Source organism: Mobula hypostoma, chromosome 8 (assembly GCF_963921235.1).
Source record: "Mobula hypostoma chromosome 8, sMobHyp1.1, whole genome shotgun sequence".
NCBI classification, from domain to species: domain Eukaryota; kingdom Metazoa; phylum Chordata; class Chondrichthyes; order Myliobatiformes; family Myliobatidae; genus Mobula; species Mobula hypostoma.
The window spans coordinates 19,569,064-19,586,652 of NC_086104.1; the positions used below are offsets into that span (position 1 = coordinate 19,569,064).

A 17,589-nucleotide genomic window follows, 5' to 3' on the forward strand; every position below is an offset into this window, starting at 1 on the left:
TAATTATGGATGAAACAAAAATGGAGGGCTATGACAGAAGAAAATGTTAGATGATCTTGGAGTAGCTTAAAATGACAGCACAACATCAAAGGCCGAAGGGCCTGTAATGTTCTGTAATGTTCTATGTTCTATTTCTGCAAAATGTGAGACATTTGGGTTTAAGAAGGATTAATCAAAATGGTGAGAGAAGAAGTAAATGGTATCCATGCACAATAATCCCCGAACGTTGATGCACAGCAAAGCAAGATAATCAGATCAGGAATATAAAGTGCTGGAACCACTCAACTGGTCAGACAGCATGTGTGGTAAGAGAAACAAGGTAATAATCAGGCTATTTCTACATGTACTGTCCACCCTGCTGAGTGATAGAGTCATTCAGCATTAAAACACACCACTTGGCCCACCATGTCCATGTGAACCAGTGAAGACCACTCATAATTAATCCCATCTTCCAGCACATGGCCCATAGCCTTCTTTGCCTCGGTGATCCAACTGGTCCTTCTTAACTGCTATCAGGAACTCTAATTCCAGCCCTCTCTCAGATGGTGCATTCCGGTCACTCTTACCTCGTACCCTAAACCTAAGTCCTCTCTGCAATGGGATAAAGTCTCCTGCTGCGTACCTTAGCTACGTATCTCTATCATGTCTTCATAACCTCCACCCCCCCAGGGAGAACAAAGCTATATTCACCAGTCTCTCCCCAAAGACAGCCTCCACAAGTGATTCACAGCAATGAATTCCACAGATTCACCACCCTCTGGCTAGAGAAATTCTGCCTTGCTTCTATTATAGATGCACCGCAGAAAGCCTTCTTCTAGGGTGCATCACAACCTGGTATGGAAGTTGTCCTGTCCAAGACGTGGAAGAAGCTGCAGAAGATCGTGGACATGGAGCAGTACATCACACAAACCAATCTTCCGTCCTTGGACTCACTTTACACCGCACGCTGTCGGAGCAGTGCTGCCGGGATAATCAAGGACACGACCCACCCAGCCAACACACTTTTCGTCCCTCTTCCCTCCGGGAGAAGGTTCAGGAGCTTGAAGACTCGTACGGCCAGATTTGGGAACAGCTTCTTTCCAACTGTGATAAGACTGCTGAACGGATCCTGACCCGGATCTGGGCCATACCCTCTAAATATCCGGACTTGCCTCTTGGTTTTTTTGCACTACCTTACTTTCCATTTTTCTATTTTCTATTTATGATTTATAATTTAAATTTTTAATATTTAATATTTACTATCGATTTTTAATCCAGGGAGCGGGAAGTGCAGAATCAAATATCGCTGTGATGATTGTATGTTCTAGTATCAATTGTTTGGTGATAATAAAGTATAAGTATTCTAAAGAGATGACTCTGTTTGACATCTTTGAAACCCCTTTGTATTCTGAGGCAGTACCCACTGGTCCTAGACCCCTTCCTCTGCCTTAATGACCAGCATTGCACACAGTTACGAGTTGCACCCAACCACACCAGCTTCCAGGATATAAACAGTCAAACTCTCCAGAGTATGGTTAGCTGGCGAGACCCCTTTAAGTTTTCACAACTGTCCCTCTAATTGGCAATCTTATTTTGGGCACCAGGAGTTGAGCATTTAAAGAGCACCTGAACTGAGGTTCAGCGCTCAATCATAAGCCCTGTTAATGATTTTGTCTAACGTTTGTTTTCTGCTCAGTTCTCGATCCATTTTGATACCATGTCTCGATTCTTGCCTCAGATACTCCAGCATTTGGGTCCAAGACATCCTCGTCAAGGACTCTTGTCACAGTACGATTGAGTCAAAGTAGAACCAGCAAGGTATCAGAGCATTTCAGCTGCAGCCAGCCACAGCAAGAAAATTTCCAGACAGAGCCTGGAGATCACGACCTCCAGGCTGCTGTTTACCAACTGTTGCAGGAGGGAAGCCAAAGTTACTCAGCTGAGGCAGTCGGTCCCTCTGGTGAGCTCGTCCATCTTCCGACCCCAGAGAGACTCGACGGTGACCTGAGCTCTTGCTGCAGCTTCCACATCCAGTCCTCATTAGTGTTTGTACTCCAGCCGTCCCAGTTCCCTTCGGAGTGCGGAAAGTTGCCCTTCCTTCTCTCTCTTCTGACTGGAAGAGCTCTGGCCTGGGCCACCGCACATTGGGAACGCAGGTCGAAGAGTTGCTCGGATTTGGCGGAATTCATGGCAGCCGTAAGGAAGGTGTTTCACCCCACCGGAGCCAGGCGAGTCTCAGACCACCTGGTGGAGGTTCAATGGGGGGGGGGGGGAACAGTCAGCGGCCATTCGATTGAATTTCGGACATTGGCCCAGGAGAGTGGTTGAAACGGGGAGGCCTTGTCCACGTCTCACCATCACTGAAGGATGCCCTCGCCTTGGGAAAGCCAGCCGAGAACTTAGGGGTTCTGATCGACCAGGCCATCCGTCTCGATAATCATCTGGCAGAGCGAAAGTGGGACTACTTCAGGAGGTCGAAGAAAGCCATTCCGAGTCCCGTGCCTACAAACTGCAGTTCTGCTCCACAGCCTCGGACCACGACCAGCCTGTCACCTGCTCAAGATCCAGTCGCACCCCTGCGGGTTGGTTACACTCGACTCTCTGCCGATGAGAGGTCCCAGCGTTGGAGTCACCTGCGGGCTGAATGTCCAAGTCTGCAGCCACCTGGAGAACTGCAGTGTAAGGAGGACTGTGACGGAATTAGCCACTATTCCCAATCCCACGGATTCCGGTTTCACGATGAAGGTGGAGTTCACCTGGGGTAAGAACTTGAGCCAGGTGAAGGCTTGTGTGGGCACTGGGTCAACGGGTAATTTTCTGCACCTTGTAATCACCTGTCAGTTCGACATAACGCTGCGCGAGTTGAACCAGTCCTTCCCCACAGCCATCTTGGACGGCTAGGTTCCAGGCCGATCCAGCAACAGACTGTGGTGTTGCAGATGAGGATAGGGGATCATGTGAAGACATTAGTTTCTATATTATTGACTCTGCACTCATACCCCTGATCCTCGGGTACACTTGGCTGCCTCAGCATAACCCATCCGTAGACTGAGGGGAGGGGAGAATCATTTCTTGGTCCAGTCATTGTAAGAGTGTTTATTTGTGGGCCTTCAGTGTGAGGTAAGCTGAGGCCTTCTGGAGACCTTGTCCTGCCCTCATGGGGCTGTGTGTGTTCTGACTCTGTCTTGTCAGGACTGTACGGGAACTAGAGAGGGAAACTCTTGTTTAGGAGGAGACCAAGGAAATACCCAGAGTCTGGAAAACTTTCAGCTTTGGCGGCTGGATTCCCTAGCCTGAACTCGAGGAAAGGAAAAGACTCCTATATGCAGATCCTTGAAGCCAATACACTGAGAGGGGGAGACAAGGACCATTTGTAACACCTCGCTGTCATCGCCTGAGGATACAGATAAGGATTTGGACTCTGATTTGCCCACTGCTTCTACAAATTAGTTTTGTGAAGCTAGCGAGGGGACTCTGAGGGTCTGTCGAATCACTGTGGTTAAAACAGTGCAAAAATAGCAAACATCCTTCTGCAGAAAGAGGTGTGAAGGGATGGAATTCTCATCACTGTCAGCATGTATTGTTCATTGAGTGCTGATTGTATGTGCTCTCAGGTCAGAAGAAATGCAATGGTTGAGTATATAAGGGAGGTTCTTGCCATGGTCTTCTTTCTGACCTTTACCTCACCCACAGTTGCAAGCAACACACATCAAAGTTGCTGGTGAACGCAGCAGGCCAAGCAGCATCTATAGGAAGAGGCGCAGTTGACGTTTCAGGCCGAGACCCTTCGTCAGGTTTGCAAGTTTCTTCTTTGTACAAAAGAAAGATAGGAGCCTGCGACTCTGCATTGACTGTAGGGGGATAAACTGTATAACAGCCAAGAATTGTTACCTCCTTCCACTCATGAATACAGCCTTCAAGATGCTCCAAAGAGCGAGAATATTCACAGAATTAGACCTATGGAGTGCACACAATCTGGTCCATATAAGGGAAGGCGATGAATAGAAGACTGCATTCAATACATTGACATGGCACTGTGGGTACCTGGTTATGTTCTTCAGCCTTGCAAATGCTCCAGCCATGTTCCAGGCCTTTATAGAAACATAGAAACATAGAAAATAGGTGCAGGAGTAGGCCATTTGGCCCTTCGAGCCTGCACCGCCATTTATTATGATCATGGCTGATCATCCAACTCAGAACCCCGCCCCAGCCTTCCCTCCATACCCCCTGACCCCCGTAGCCACAAGGGCCATATCTAACTCCCTCTTAAATATAGCCAATGAACTGGCCTCAACTGTTTCCTGTGGCAGAAACAGCAAGCTCTGAGATACTCTCCATAAGTATGCCTTTGCCTACTTGGATGATATCCTAATCTTCTCAAAGTCCATGGAGGAGCACGTCGCTCATGACAGAGACATTTTGAAGAGGCTTCCGGTTGGTGGACTTTGTCAAGTTGGAGAACTCACCCAGTGATTGCTAGGACCCTTGAGTTTATCAAGAGGAGGTATTGGTGGCCTGAAATTACAAAGGTAGTCTGACAGTACCTGCAGATATGCAAGGTGTGCGCCCGGAACAAGGAGCCCTGTATCTGACCTCAAGGTCTGCTTCACCCCCTACCTGTTCTGGAAAGACCATGGGCACACTTCTCCATGGACTTTGTCACAGGTCTTCTGCCATCCAAAGGGAAGATGGTCATCATGGTAATTGTCAGTCAGTTTTCAAAAGCCTGCAAGTACATTGCCTTGGAAAAGCTACCATCTGCAGCGGCGAAGGCTGAAATTATCCTGGACCAGGTCTTCAGGATCCATGGATTCCCGGTGGACACTGTCTTGGATTGTGGTCTACAATTTGCGTCACATTTCTGGAGGGTGTTCTGTAAGCTGACAGGGTCAACAGCAAACCTTTCCTCTGGGTGTCACCTGCAGTCCAATGGCTAGATGGAGTGGACCAATCAAGATTTAGAATTTACCTTAAGACGCCAGGTTTCTGAAAGACCTGATGAGTGGTGCAACCACTTGATGTGGGGAGAGGCCACCCACAGCACCTTACGGCATTCGGCGTATGGGCTGTCACCATTTAGGTGCCAGTTTGGTTATCCTCCACCTCTCTTTCCAGAACAGGAGGCCAAAGTGCAAGCAAAAGTGGATTAGCGCAAGATGATTTTGCTGGGCTCCACCCAGAAGGTGGAGACCAAGGTGAATTGAAGAAGTAGACAGGGACCCACTTTACAGCCTGGGCAACAGGTCTGAATTTCCACTCACGATTTGCCTCTCCAGGTGGAGTCTGGAAAGTTGGTGCCCAAATTCACTGGACCCTTCAAAGTCATGAGGAAAGTAAGCCCGGTGGCTTATGCCTTGCAGCTCCCCAAGATGCTAAAAATCAATCCCACTTTCCACATCTCTAAATTAAACCCTGTCTGCACCAGCCCTTTAACCCTACCGCCCTTGGCCCTGCCACCACACAGGTTTATTGATGGGGAACAGGTCTTCATCGTAAGAAGATTTTTGGACCCGCGTGCTGTTCCGGGTGTTCAGAAATACTTTGTGGACTGGGAAGGATTTGGACCTGAGGAGAAGTGCTCACCCAGGAGCAGCCAGGTAGGTCAGGAGTCAGCCATCGGGGAGGGGTCCTGTTACAAGATGCTACCAACCACACCAGTTTCTGGGATTTAGACGCTCAAACTCTCCAGAGTACGGTTAGCTGGCACAGCTACTTTAAGGGTTTCGGACGGTTCTGCTAATTGGCAATTTTGTTTTGGCCACCAAGAAATGAGTATTTAAAGAGCACCTGAACGGAGGTTTGGCGATCAGTCGTAAGCCTTACTAGTGATTTCATCTCGCATTTGTTCTGTGCTCAGTTCTCGATCCAGTTTGATACCGTGTCTCGAGCCTTGCTTCCAACACTCCAGCGTTTGGGTCAAGCTATCCTCGTCAAGGACTGTCATCACAATACTTCAGCTGAGTTTACGCGTTATATAAAGCTTGGTCAGCACGTCCTGTTGTATTCATTTCTCTGAATAATGAAGGACAATATCCCGTACGTCTTCTTAACCACATGTATCCAATATTGTCAGTTTTTATTTTACATTTTTAAGTTCTGCAATTTCTTTTTTAGGTCTTCATGGTCTACACAAGGATACTGATTGAAAGCCCTTATCTCAAAGTCAATAAGAAAGGTCACATTTGGGCATAATGTTGAGGAATAGGGAAGTCCTTTGTCAATTAGAGTATCTCATACACATTGTGAGTTCTAGATCACAGGCATGGTGGTAGAAAAGGAATGAAGTGTTGACCATATAATAAGAGTGTGCTTTGTAGTGAAGAATCCAGCCGAACGTAATTTTTTTCTGACATGAATAGTTTTTGGGATTCTGTTTCTGTCATTTTATTTTTCTATGAAAGAACATGAGAAATAAAAGCAAATAAACTATAAATTCCATAGAGTCAATTTGAGCCATTATTTAAACAAAAGCTGAAGATGAAAAATCTGTTATGGCCAATGCACTTGCAAGATAATGTACTGCTACCTGTTTTCACCTACATTCTTTTAAAGCTCAAACACTTCAAAGTTCAGAATAAATGTATTATCAAAGTACATATACAACTCAATCTGAGATTCATCTTCTTGTAAGCATTCACTCTAAAAATGGAAACAGAACAAAATCAATGAAAACTGCACACAAAGACTGACAAGCAATCAATGTGCAAAGACAAACTGTGCAAATATAAACCAAACAAACAACTAAATAAATACTGCTTCCTCTATATGTGCTAAACATGCGTTGATACAGTTTGAAGTGGTGCACAGAGCTCATATGTCCAAAGATAAATTATCTCGTTATTACTCGTATATAAATCCTATATGTGATAGATGTCATTCCGAGATAGCTCCTTTAACTCACATGTTTTGGTTATGTCCTTTGTTGAAAAAATATTGAAAAGATATTTTTGATATTATTTCAACGGTTTTGAATAGAGACTTACAACCTTATCCAATTACTGCTATTTTTGGGTTACCAATGATAGAATCAAATCATTTAACCTCTTCAACTCGTCGGATGATTGCATTTCTCACTTTATTGGCTAGAAGATCTATTTTACTGAATTGGAAAGAGATTAATCCTCCCACCACATATCATTGGTTCTCTCAAACTATGCTGTGTTTAAATTTGGAAAAAATTAGAGATGTTGTTTATGATCCCTCTATTAAATTCCAAAAGACTTGGAGGCCATTTATTCAGCATTTTCATATGTTGTAATTTGACCTTTTCCAAACTTATTTTATTTCTTTGTAATATTGGTTGAGAGGAATGGAGTCGTTGATACTGAGGTTTTCTCCTTTCTCTTTTTTTTAACGATGTTACAAACAGCCCATGTCTTTTTTTTTAGTTTAGTTGATTAATTCTGTTTAGATTAGTTTTTTTTGGGGGGGTGTTATAACTTTTTTTCCTTTTTCATGATTTTTTTTAGATATTTTTCTTTTTTATATATTGTTCATTTGTATCCTATATGATTGGGAGTTTTATCATTTAAGTGTCAACTGGCTTTATAATCACTTATGCTAATTATAACAATGTATCCCCAATAACTTTGTACCACTGTCATGTTATGTTTATTTTTATAAAACTAATAAAAAGATTGAAAAAGAAAAAGAATAAATACTGCTGAGAACATGAGTTGTAGAGTCCTTGAAAGTGAGCCTCCAGGTTGTGGAATCAGTTCAGTGTTAAAGTGAGTGAATTTCTCCAGGCTGGCTTAGAAACCTGATGGTTGAAGGGTAATAACTTTGATGGTATTGATCCCACAGGTGGACTGCATGGTTATCGAGTATAGTCAGTGGTTATTATTCTCTCAAGTACTGTCGACCAAAGGTATATTTACTCTTCGGTGTGCTACTTCTCAACCTCAGGTTTTTGCAGGGTTGAGATGGAGTGAGAAACCCTTTCCAAGTGAGTATTGGTTCTAACTTCAATGGTCAACAGGGTCTTCAACCCATTATATCCTCATGGACCATTATACCATGCTAATGTATAATTACTATACTTATTTACCATTACTACACAAACCGCATTTACCCACACTAGATCCATGGCCCTCAATGTCTTGAACATTCAAATTCTGGTCCAGATGCTTTTGAAGTAAAGTTGAAAAGGTGAAGCACTGTTGGGAGGAAACTTCCTTTGATCATGTGATTGTAATTGCATGAGGTTGTCTCCTTGCGAAAATTTTCACATCATAACTACGAGCAACTTATCTAAAAACCAAGCAAAGAGAATAGGGCAATTTCTTATGCACTTACTGGTCTTTGTCCAAAACGCAGAAGGAGTCCAAGAATGGGAAGTTGGCAGTTATGCTTTCAAAGTCTTCTTGGGAGATGTAGCCATCATGATCATGATCATAGTTCCTAAATACAGACTAAAAACTAAAATGAGCTTTCGGTAGAGACAGAATAAACAAAGGAAAACAATTCCACTGCAATAATGCACCGGCCACTTGGCTGAAGTAAACGACAAAGCACCTAAGAAAAGGTGAAGCAATATTCAGGACCACAAACATCCTGTGTGGAGTTGTAATGAGTGTTTGATTGGCAGCGGAGACCCTTTGTCACAAGACAGGGTCTCAGCACTGTGCCAAAGAAATTTCCCCCCAAGGACTACAGGAGATCAAGACTGAAATATAAGGTAGTGAAGCCCTCAGATGAAAAAAGTGGGTGTGAAGAGGATATTGTACCATCAAATTGGAAAAACAAGCCATTAATGAGATGGTCTCTTTTTCAGTTCTTCCCCACAATCATGAAGAGCTGAAGAGAGGAAACTGAATTATTGCTCACAAAATCACAGGAGCCACAGGAAGAAAGTGGCTAATAATTTCACAAATAAAAGGACCCTGGATATGCTGTTTCCATTTGTGGGATAATCTAGAAGTAGGAAGGACTGTTCAATAATTAGGATTCATCCATTTAGCTTATTAAATAATTCATCAAAGTACTCTAGAATCAAGGCTACAAATCCCAGGTCAAAAACAGCCAAGAAGTGTGGGTACTCTCTGGGATCCCTTCCTTCAATATCTCCGCTTTCTTTTAGTTTCCTCCCTTAAGACACCACCCTGTAAAAACTGGGTTTTTATAGGCCATAAGGCCATAAGACATAGGAGCAAAATTAGGTCATTTGACCCATCGAATCTGCTCCACCATTCTATCCATTTACTATCCCTCTCAACCTCATACCCTGCCTTCTCCCGGTAACCTTTGACACCCTTACTAATTAACAACCTATCAAATTCTGCATTAAATATGTTCTAATGACCTGGCCTGCACAGGCATCTGTAGCAATGAATTCCACAGATTCACCACCCTCGGGCTAAAGAAATTTCTCCTCATCTCTGTTCTAAGGGGACATCTTTGTATTCTGAGGTTGTGTTTTCTGCTCCTGGACTCTCCCGCCTTAGGAGACATCCTCCCCACATCCACCCCATTTAAGCCTTCCAATATTCAATAACTTTTGGTCAACTGCTTCTGTGGCTTGACATCCAATTGTATTTGATGCCGTGCCATAAATACACAAAAGAAATGAAGGTTGTTTTATCAAGTGAGCTCAGGTTTGGGTTCAGGGTTTTGCTACTACACCAACCCCTGGTCCTTCTCTCCAGCTTCACTATACCGACGCTATTCTTTCCACTCACATTAAAATATATTCCCTGGAAAGCTTCTGATAGCTATGGACCAATGGCTCCAGATGTGTCAGCACCTTTAGAAGCCCAGTCGACTAAGTCAGGCCTGATTGATGCAATCATGAAGAAGGCACGCCAGCAGCTATACTTCATTAGGAGCTTCAGGAGTTTTGGTATGTCACCAAAAATTCCAGCAAATTTCCACAGATGTACTGTGGGAAGCATTTTGACTGGTTTCCCTTACTGCCTGGCATAGAGGCACCAATGCATAGGATTGATAAAAGCTGCAGAGGTTTGTGAATTCAGCCATCTCCATCATAGGCACTAACTTCTCCACCACTGAGGGCATCTTCAAAAGACAGTTCCTCAAGAAGGTGGCGTCAGTAATAGAGGCCCCTCACCATCCTGGTCATACCCTCGTCTCATTACCACTATCAAGGAGGAGGTACAGGAGACTGACGATGAACACACAAAGTTTCAGGAACAGATTTCTGAATGGTCCATTAACCTATGAACACAACCTCACTATTTTCATTCTCTTTTTGCACTACTTTATTATAATTTAGTGTATTGCTTATGTATTGCACTGTACTGCTACTGCAAAACAACAGATTTCACAACATACATCAGTGATTATAAACCTGATTCTGATTCTGGCTATGAATAGTAATCCTTCAAACTCGCAGCAAGATGTCTGCTACTTCGTCATGGTTTTACCTCAAGCAGGAATGTTTACTCTGACACAGAGTCTGGTCTTTCAATGGATCATACCAGTGGCACCAGAAATTTGGACATACACTACAGTGCAAAAGTCTTAGGCTAAATGTCTGTCTACCCAGGGTGCCTAAGACTTATGAACAATACTGTATTTGTCAATGTGGAGCGAAGAGCGAGTTTGTAAATCCGCTGGAACAAAGCATGTTGGGAATAGTGAGGGTTGAGCACTGTGGGAGGAGTGAGGGACAGGTGGCAGAGAAGGAGTGCCAGGGGCAGGAGAGGCGTGGGTACGGATACACCCAGCCCTGAGACACCAGGCAAGGTCATTTGATTCCAAACAATTAGTCTATTGATCATTACAGAATGTCTCTCTGATACATCCTGCTCTCTCCCCTCTCCCCAACCATGATCCCTCCCCCCCCACCCGCTCCCTTCCCACTCTCAGTCCACAGTAGAGACCCATATCAGAATCAGGTTTATTATGAAATTTGTTTTTTTATTTTAGCGGCAGCAGTACAGTGCAATACATAGAATTACTATGGACTGTGCAAAGGTCTTCAGCACCCAAGCCATATAAATGTGCCTAGGACCTCTGCACAATGCTGCATTCTACAATAGAAAGGGCAGGAAGATAACTGTAACTGAGTTTGATTTAAGTGTACTTACATCAACTGTCTTTCGGATATGTTTGTTAATGATGGTGGGATCTGGTTTTGGTGTCAGTCCAGGTTCCCAATCCACAAGCGCTACTGTTTTGTTTGGAGTGGTTGGTGTGCTGGGCTGTGGAGACACAGGTCCATATGCAAGTCATAACACTTCATGTATTACATTTCACATTACACAAGCACAGGTGGAAGTCATTTGATCAATGCTCTACGTGAGCCTTTCCCACGATCTCACATTCTTCTGTTCCTTTGGCTCGCACTTACTCACCTGACTTCCCTTTTGCACTGCAGTACTGTCAAACAGCACTCAATGAACAATACACTCTGACAGTGATGAGAAGTCCATCCCTTCACACCTCTTCCTTCAGAAGGACATTTGCTATTTTTGCACTGTTTTAACCACAATGTTACAGACTCCCTATCGGTGAAGCTTTGGGGAATGACAGCAATACAGCTGATTTCTGCTGCTCAGGAAAAGCTGACACAGGGGATCCTGTAGATATCATCGTTATTGTCATCGTTACGAGCCGTGTCGTATGACATGGGCGATCACGGTCTCATGACCATGTTTGTTCTCGGCAAATTTCTCTACCAAAGTGCTTTGCCATTTCTTTCTTCTGGGCAGTGTCTTTACAAGATGGGTGACCCCAGCCATTATTAACACTCTTCAGAGATGGTCTGCCTGACGTCAGTGGTCGCATAACCAGGACTCGCGATATGCACCAGCTACTCGTACGACCATCCACCACCTGATCCCACGGCTTCACGTGACGCTGATCGGGGTGGCTACACCTTGCCCAAGGGTGACTTGCAGCCTAGTGGTGAGAAGGAGTGCATCACAACTACTTCGTTAGAGATGTATCTCCAACCTGACACCTGTAGGTAGCGCACACAAATTTGCAAGGATCTCAGCAGGCCAGGCAGCAACTAGGTAGGCAGTGCAATCTCTGGGGAGTTGAAGAGATCCTGGGAAGGAGAAAATGGAATTAGTGTAGATGAGTGTCTGCTGGTTGGTGCAGACGACAGACTGAAGGGTCTGTTTCATGGACTGAAGATTGGGTGACCGGCAGAAAGCGAAGAGAGGGAATAACTTACAACCCCCCCTATTACGGCAATTTTTGGATTGTCAATAGTAGAACATAGATCCTTGTCTTTTTCAGCCTGTCGGATGATTGCATTTGTTGCTTTAATGGCCAGAAGATCTATTTTATTGAATTGGAAGGAGACCAATCCTCCTACTACATTCCAATGGTTTTCCCAAACTATATTACGTTTAAATTTAGAAAAAATCGTAAGTGATATTTTTGATCCTTCGGTTAAATTTGAAGAAACTTGGAAACCATTTATTCAACATTTTCATATTATGTAATTTCAATATTATGTTTATTAACAATAAGATTATTCCAATCTCTTTGTATCACATTGTTATTTTTGTTTATAATTTTGGAAAAATTAATAAAAAGATTTAAAAAGAAAAGAAGAGAGGAAATAAAGGGAGCCTTTCCTGGTTGGCAGCCAGTGACTAGTGGTGTTCGGCAGGGACCAGTATTGGGTCTGCTACTTTTCACAATATTTGTTAAAAATCTGGTTGATGGAATTGATAGCTTTGTGGCCAGCTTTACAGATGATACAAAGGTGGAGGGGCAGGGGTGATGAGGAAGCAGGGAATCTACAGAAGGAAATGGACAGAAGATCCTGGAGGATAGTCAAAGAAGTGGCAGATGGAATACAGTAGAGGGAAGTGTACTCTCACGCACTTTGGTAGAAGAAGTAAAGGCATAGACTACTTTCTAAGTGGCCAGCTAATTCAGAAATTAGAGGCGCAAACGGACTTGGGGGTCCTAGTGCAGGATTCTGTAAAGGTTAACTTGCAGGTTGAGTCGGCAGTGAGGAAGGGCTCTGCAAGGATGTAATATTGAGACTTGGAAGTGCTTTGGTCGGACCACATTTGGAGTATTCTAGGCAGTTTGGGCCCAATATCTATAGAATCATGGAAACACAGAAAACATACAGCACAATACAGGCCGTTTGGCCCACAAAGCTGTGCTGAACATGTCCCTACCTTAGAACGACCTAGGCTTTACCCATAGCTCTCTATTTTCTAGCTGCATGTATCCATCCAGGAGTCTCTTAAAAGACTCTATCGTTTCCGTCCCCACCAGCGCCACCAGCAGCCCATTCCATGCACTCACCACTCTCTGCGTAAAAAGTTTACCCCTGACATCTCCTCTGTACCTACTTCCAAGCACCTTAAAACTATGCCCTCTTGTGCTAGCCATTTCAGCCATGGGAAAAAGCCTCTGACTATCCACACGATCAATGCCTTTCATTATCTTGTACACCTCTATCAGGTCACCTCACATCCTCTGTCGCACTAAGGAGAAAAAGCCGAGTTCACTCAACCTATTCTCATAAGGCATGCTCCCCAATCCTGGCAGCATCCTTGTAAATGTCTTCTGCACCCTCTCTATGGTTTCCACGTCCTTCCTGTGGTGAGGCAACCAGAACTGAGCACTGTACTCCAAGTGGGGTCTGACCAGGGTCCTATATAGCGGCAACATTACCTCTCGGCTCCTAAACTCAAGACCACGATTGATGAAGGCCAATGCACCATATGCTTTCTTAACCACAGAGTCAACCTGCGTAGCAGCTTTGAGTGTGCTGTGGACTCAGACCCCAAGATCCCTCTGATCCTCCACACTGCCAAGAGTCTTACCATTAATGCTATATTCTGCCATCATATTTGACCTACCAAAATGAACCACCTCACACTTAACTGGGTTGAACTCCATTTGCCACTTCTCAGCCCAGTTTTGCATCATATCAATGCCCTGATGTAACCTCTGACAGCCCTCCACATTATCCACAACACCTCACCCTTTGTGTCATCAACAAATTTACTAACCCATCCCTCCACTTCCTCATCCAGGTCATTTATAAAAATCACAAAGAGTAAGGGTCCCAGAACAGATCCCTGAGGCACACCACTGGTCACCGACCTCCATGCAGAATATGACCCGTCTTTGCCTTCTGTGGGCAAGCCAGTTCTGGATCCACAAAGCAATGTCCCCTTGGATCCCATGCCTCCTTAATTTCTCAATAAGCCTTGCATGGGGTACCTTATCAAATGCCTTGCTGAAATCCATGTACACTACATCTACAGCTCTACCTTCATCAATGTATTTAGTCACATTCTCAAAAAATTCAATCAGGCTTGTAAGGCACAACCTGCCTTTGACAAAGCCATGCTGACTATTCCTAATCATATTATACCTCTCCAAATGTTCATAAATCCTGCCTCTCAGGATCTTTTCCATCAACTTACCAACCACTGAATATCTAGGATTGAATGTGCTAGTATTGGAAAGGATCCAGAGGAGGTTTACAGAAATGATCCAGGGAATGAAAGCATTAACATATGAGGAGCCCTGGGCATGTGCTTGGTGGACTTTAGAGCAATGAGTGGGGAATCTCATTGGAATGTACTGAATATTGAAATGTCTAGATAGAGTGGATGTTTCCCATAGTGGTGGAGTCTAGGACCAGCGAACACAGTCTCAGAATAGAAGGATGTCCCTTTAAAACAGAGATAAGGAGGAAATTCTTTAGCCGGAGGGTTGTGAATCTATGGAATTCAGTGCCATATATGCCTGTGGAGGCCAATTCACTGGGTATATCGAAAATGTAGGTTGATAGGTTCTTGATTAGTAAGTGTGTCAAAGGTTATGGGGAGAAGGCAGGAGAATGGGGTTGAGAGGGAAAATAAATCAGCCTAGATCAAATGACAGAAGGCAGACTCGATGGGCTGATAGGCCTAATTCTGCTTCTATGTCCTTTCCTTTCTATAGACATCCATGGAAAGGAATAAAGAGTCAGCCTTTCAGGCCAAGACCCTTCATCAGAATCCTGTAGATGCTGTGCATTTAGATTTCCAAAAGACCTTTGACAAGGTGCTGTATACGAGGGTGGTGCATAACTTAAGAGGCCAAAGTACTGGTGAGGGAGTGTTAGCATAGAATGAAACTGCCAGTCACATAGAAAACAGATTTAGAATACATTTGTCCTTTCCAGGCTGGAGGGATGTAACTAGGAACACCATAGGAAATATTTCTTGGCCCGCAGTTGTCTACTGTTTACATTAATGACCTGAAAGAGTGAGAGAAATGTAAGGTTTCCAATGGTATGAATTCTGGGTGGAAAGGCATGCTGTGATGGGAATATTGTGATTCTGCAAAAAGATTTAGATTGGCAAAATGATTGGGGAAAAACCTGGCAATTGGAAGTGGGGAATTGGAAGGTCATGCACTTCATTAAGCAGAGTCAACGGGCAGATTATTATCTAAATGTAGAGAGACTGCACATTAGTGAAGCTCAGAGGAATCAAGGTGCACTAGCCCATTGCAGGCAAGCGTGCTTGACAAGGATCATCAGTTAAAGAAAAACAGATGATAAGTCGCAACAGCACGTTAGTGCAAGGGGTTTTATTTAGTTCCAGGTGAAAAAAAAGCGAAAGTTGCCCAAGAGTTGTGAAAAGAAGACACTAGACACTAGAATACTACTTCGGCCCTCAAAGTTGTGCTAACCCATACATTCCTTTAAAAAAGTACTAAACCCACACTACCCTGTAACCCTCTATTTTTCTTTCATCCATGTGCCTGTCCAAGAGGCTCTTAAATATCCCTAATGTTTTAGCCTCCACCACCATCCCTGGCAAGTCATTCCAGGCACCCACAACCCTCTGTGTAAAGAAACTTACCCCTGATGTCTCCCCTAAACTTCTCTCCCTTAACTTTGTACATATGCCCTCTGGTGTTTGCTATTCATGCCCTGGGAAACAGGTACTGGCTATCCACCCTATCTATGCCTCTCATAATCTTGTAGACCTCTATCAAGTCCCCTCTCATCCTTCTACGCTCCAAAGAGAAAAGTCCCAGCTCTGCTAACCTTGCCTCATAAGACTTGTTTTCCAATCCAGGCAACATTCTGGTCAATCTCCTCTGCACCCTCTCCATAGCTTCCACATCTTTCCTATAATGAGGTGACTAGAACTGAACACAATACTCTAAGTGTGGTCTCACCAGAGATTTGTAGAGTTGCAACATGCCCTCTCCACTCTTGAACTCAATATCCCTATTAATGAAGCCTAGCATCCCATAGGTCTTCTTAACTATCCTAGCAACCTGTGCAGTGACCTTGAGGGATGTATGGATTTGAACCCCAAGGCCCCTTTGTTCATCCACACTCTTAAGTAACTGACCATTAACCCTGTACTCAGCCTTCTGGTTTGTCCTTCCAAAATGCATCACCTCACGTTTATCTGGATTAAACTCTATCTGCCACTTTTCTGTCCAACTCTGCATCCTGTCTATATCCTCTTGTAACCTTCGACAACCCACAGCTCCATCCACAACTCCTCCAATCTTCGTGTCATCCACAAACTTACTCACCCATCCTTCCGCCTCTTCATCCAGGTCATTTATAAAAATCACAAAGAGCAGGGGTCCCAGGACAGATCCTTGTGGCACTCCACTAGTCACCGACCTCCAGGCAGAATGCTTTCCTTCCACTACTACCCTCTGCTTTCTTCCTGTAAGCTAATTTTTTATCCAGCCAAGGTTCCATTGATCCCATGCCTCATGACTTTCTGGATGAGTCTCTCATGGAGGACCTTGTCAAATGCCTTACTAAAATCCATGTAGACCACATCTACCGCCCTACCCTCATCAATTTCTTTTGTTACCTCTTCAAAAAACTCAATTAGGCTCGAAAGGCACGACCTTCTCTTCACAAAACCATGTTGACTATCCTTGAGTAGACTGCACTTCTCCAAATGCTCGTAGATCCTATCGTGAATCCTTTCCAATAGTTTGCAGACCACCGATGTAAGACTCACCGGTCTATAGTTCCCAGGATTCTCCCTATTACCTTTTTTAAACAACATTTGCCATTCTCCAATCCTCCAGCACCTCCCCTGCAGCCAAAGAGGATTCAAAGATCATAACTACTGTTCCAGCAATCTCTTCTCTCACTTCCCACAGCAACTGGAGGTATATTATGTCCGGCCCTGGGGACTTATCAATCTTGATGCTTTTAAGAAGATCCAACACTTCTTCTTCCTTAATCTCCACATTGTCCAGCACACAGACCTATTCTATTTCGACCTCACCCTGATCAAGGTCCTTTTCACTTGTGAATACTGAAGCAAAGTATTCACTTAGGACCTCCCCAACCTCCTCCGCCTCCAGGCACGTTGCCTTCTTTATCCTTTAGCGGCCCCACCTTCATTCTTGTCATCCTTTTGTTCTTCACATACGCATAGGACGCCTTGGGTTTCTCCTTAATTCTACATGCCAAGGCCTTCTCATGCCCCCTTCGAGCTCTCCTAAGTCCTTTCTTAAGCTCCTTCCTGGCTACCCTATATTTCTCATGAGCCCCTCCTGCTTCCTGCTTCTTATATCTAACATATGCTTCCTTCTTCCTCGACGAGTTGCCTCACGCGTTTTGTCAGCCACGGTTCCCTTTTCCTACCATTTTTTCCTTGTCTCAGTGGGACAAACCTA

The 17,589-nt window shown here is 44.1% G+C and overlaps 1 protein-coding gene across 1 annotated transcript in view; it reads right to left on the reverse strand.

Moving 5' to 3' along the window:
* rasgrp3 (RAS guanyl releasing protein 3 (calcium and DAG-regulated)) overlaps positions 1-17,589 on the reverse strand; it is a 118,362-nt gene that overhangs the window by 22,485 nt on the left and 78,288 nt on the right. The window contains exons 11-12 of the mRNA XM_063055532.1: positions 11,031-11,144; positions 8,278-8,393 (exon numbers count right to left, since the gene is read on the reverse strand). Of these exons, the coding sequence (XP_062911602.1) occupies positions 8,278-8,393; positions 11,031-11,144 (230 nt within the window). The remainder of the gene's footprint in view (positions 1-8,277; positions 8,394-11,030; positions 11,145-17,589) is intronic.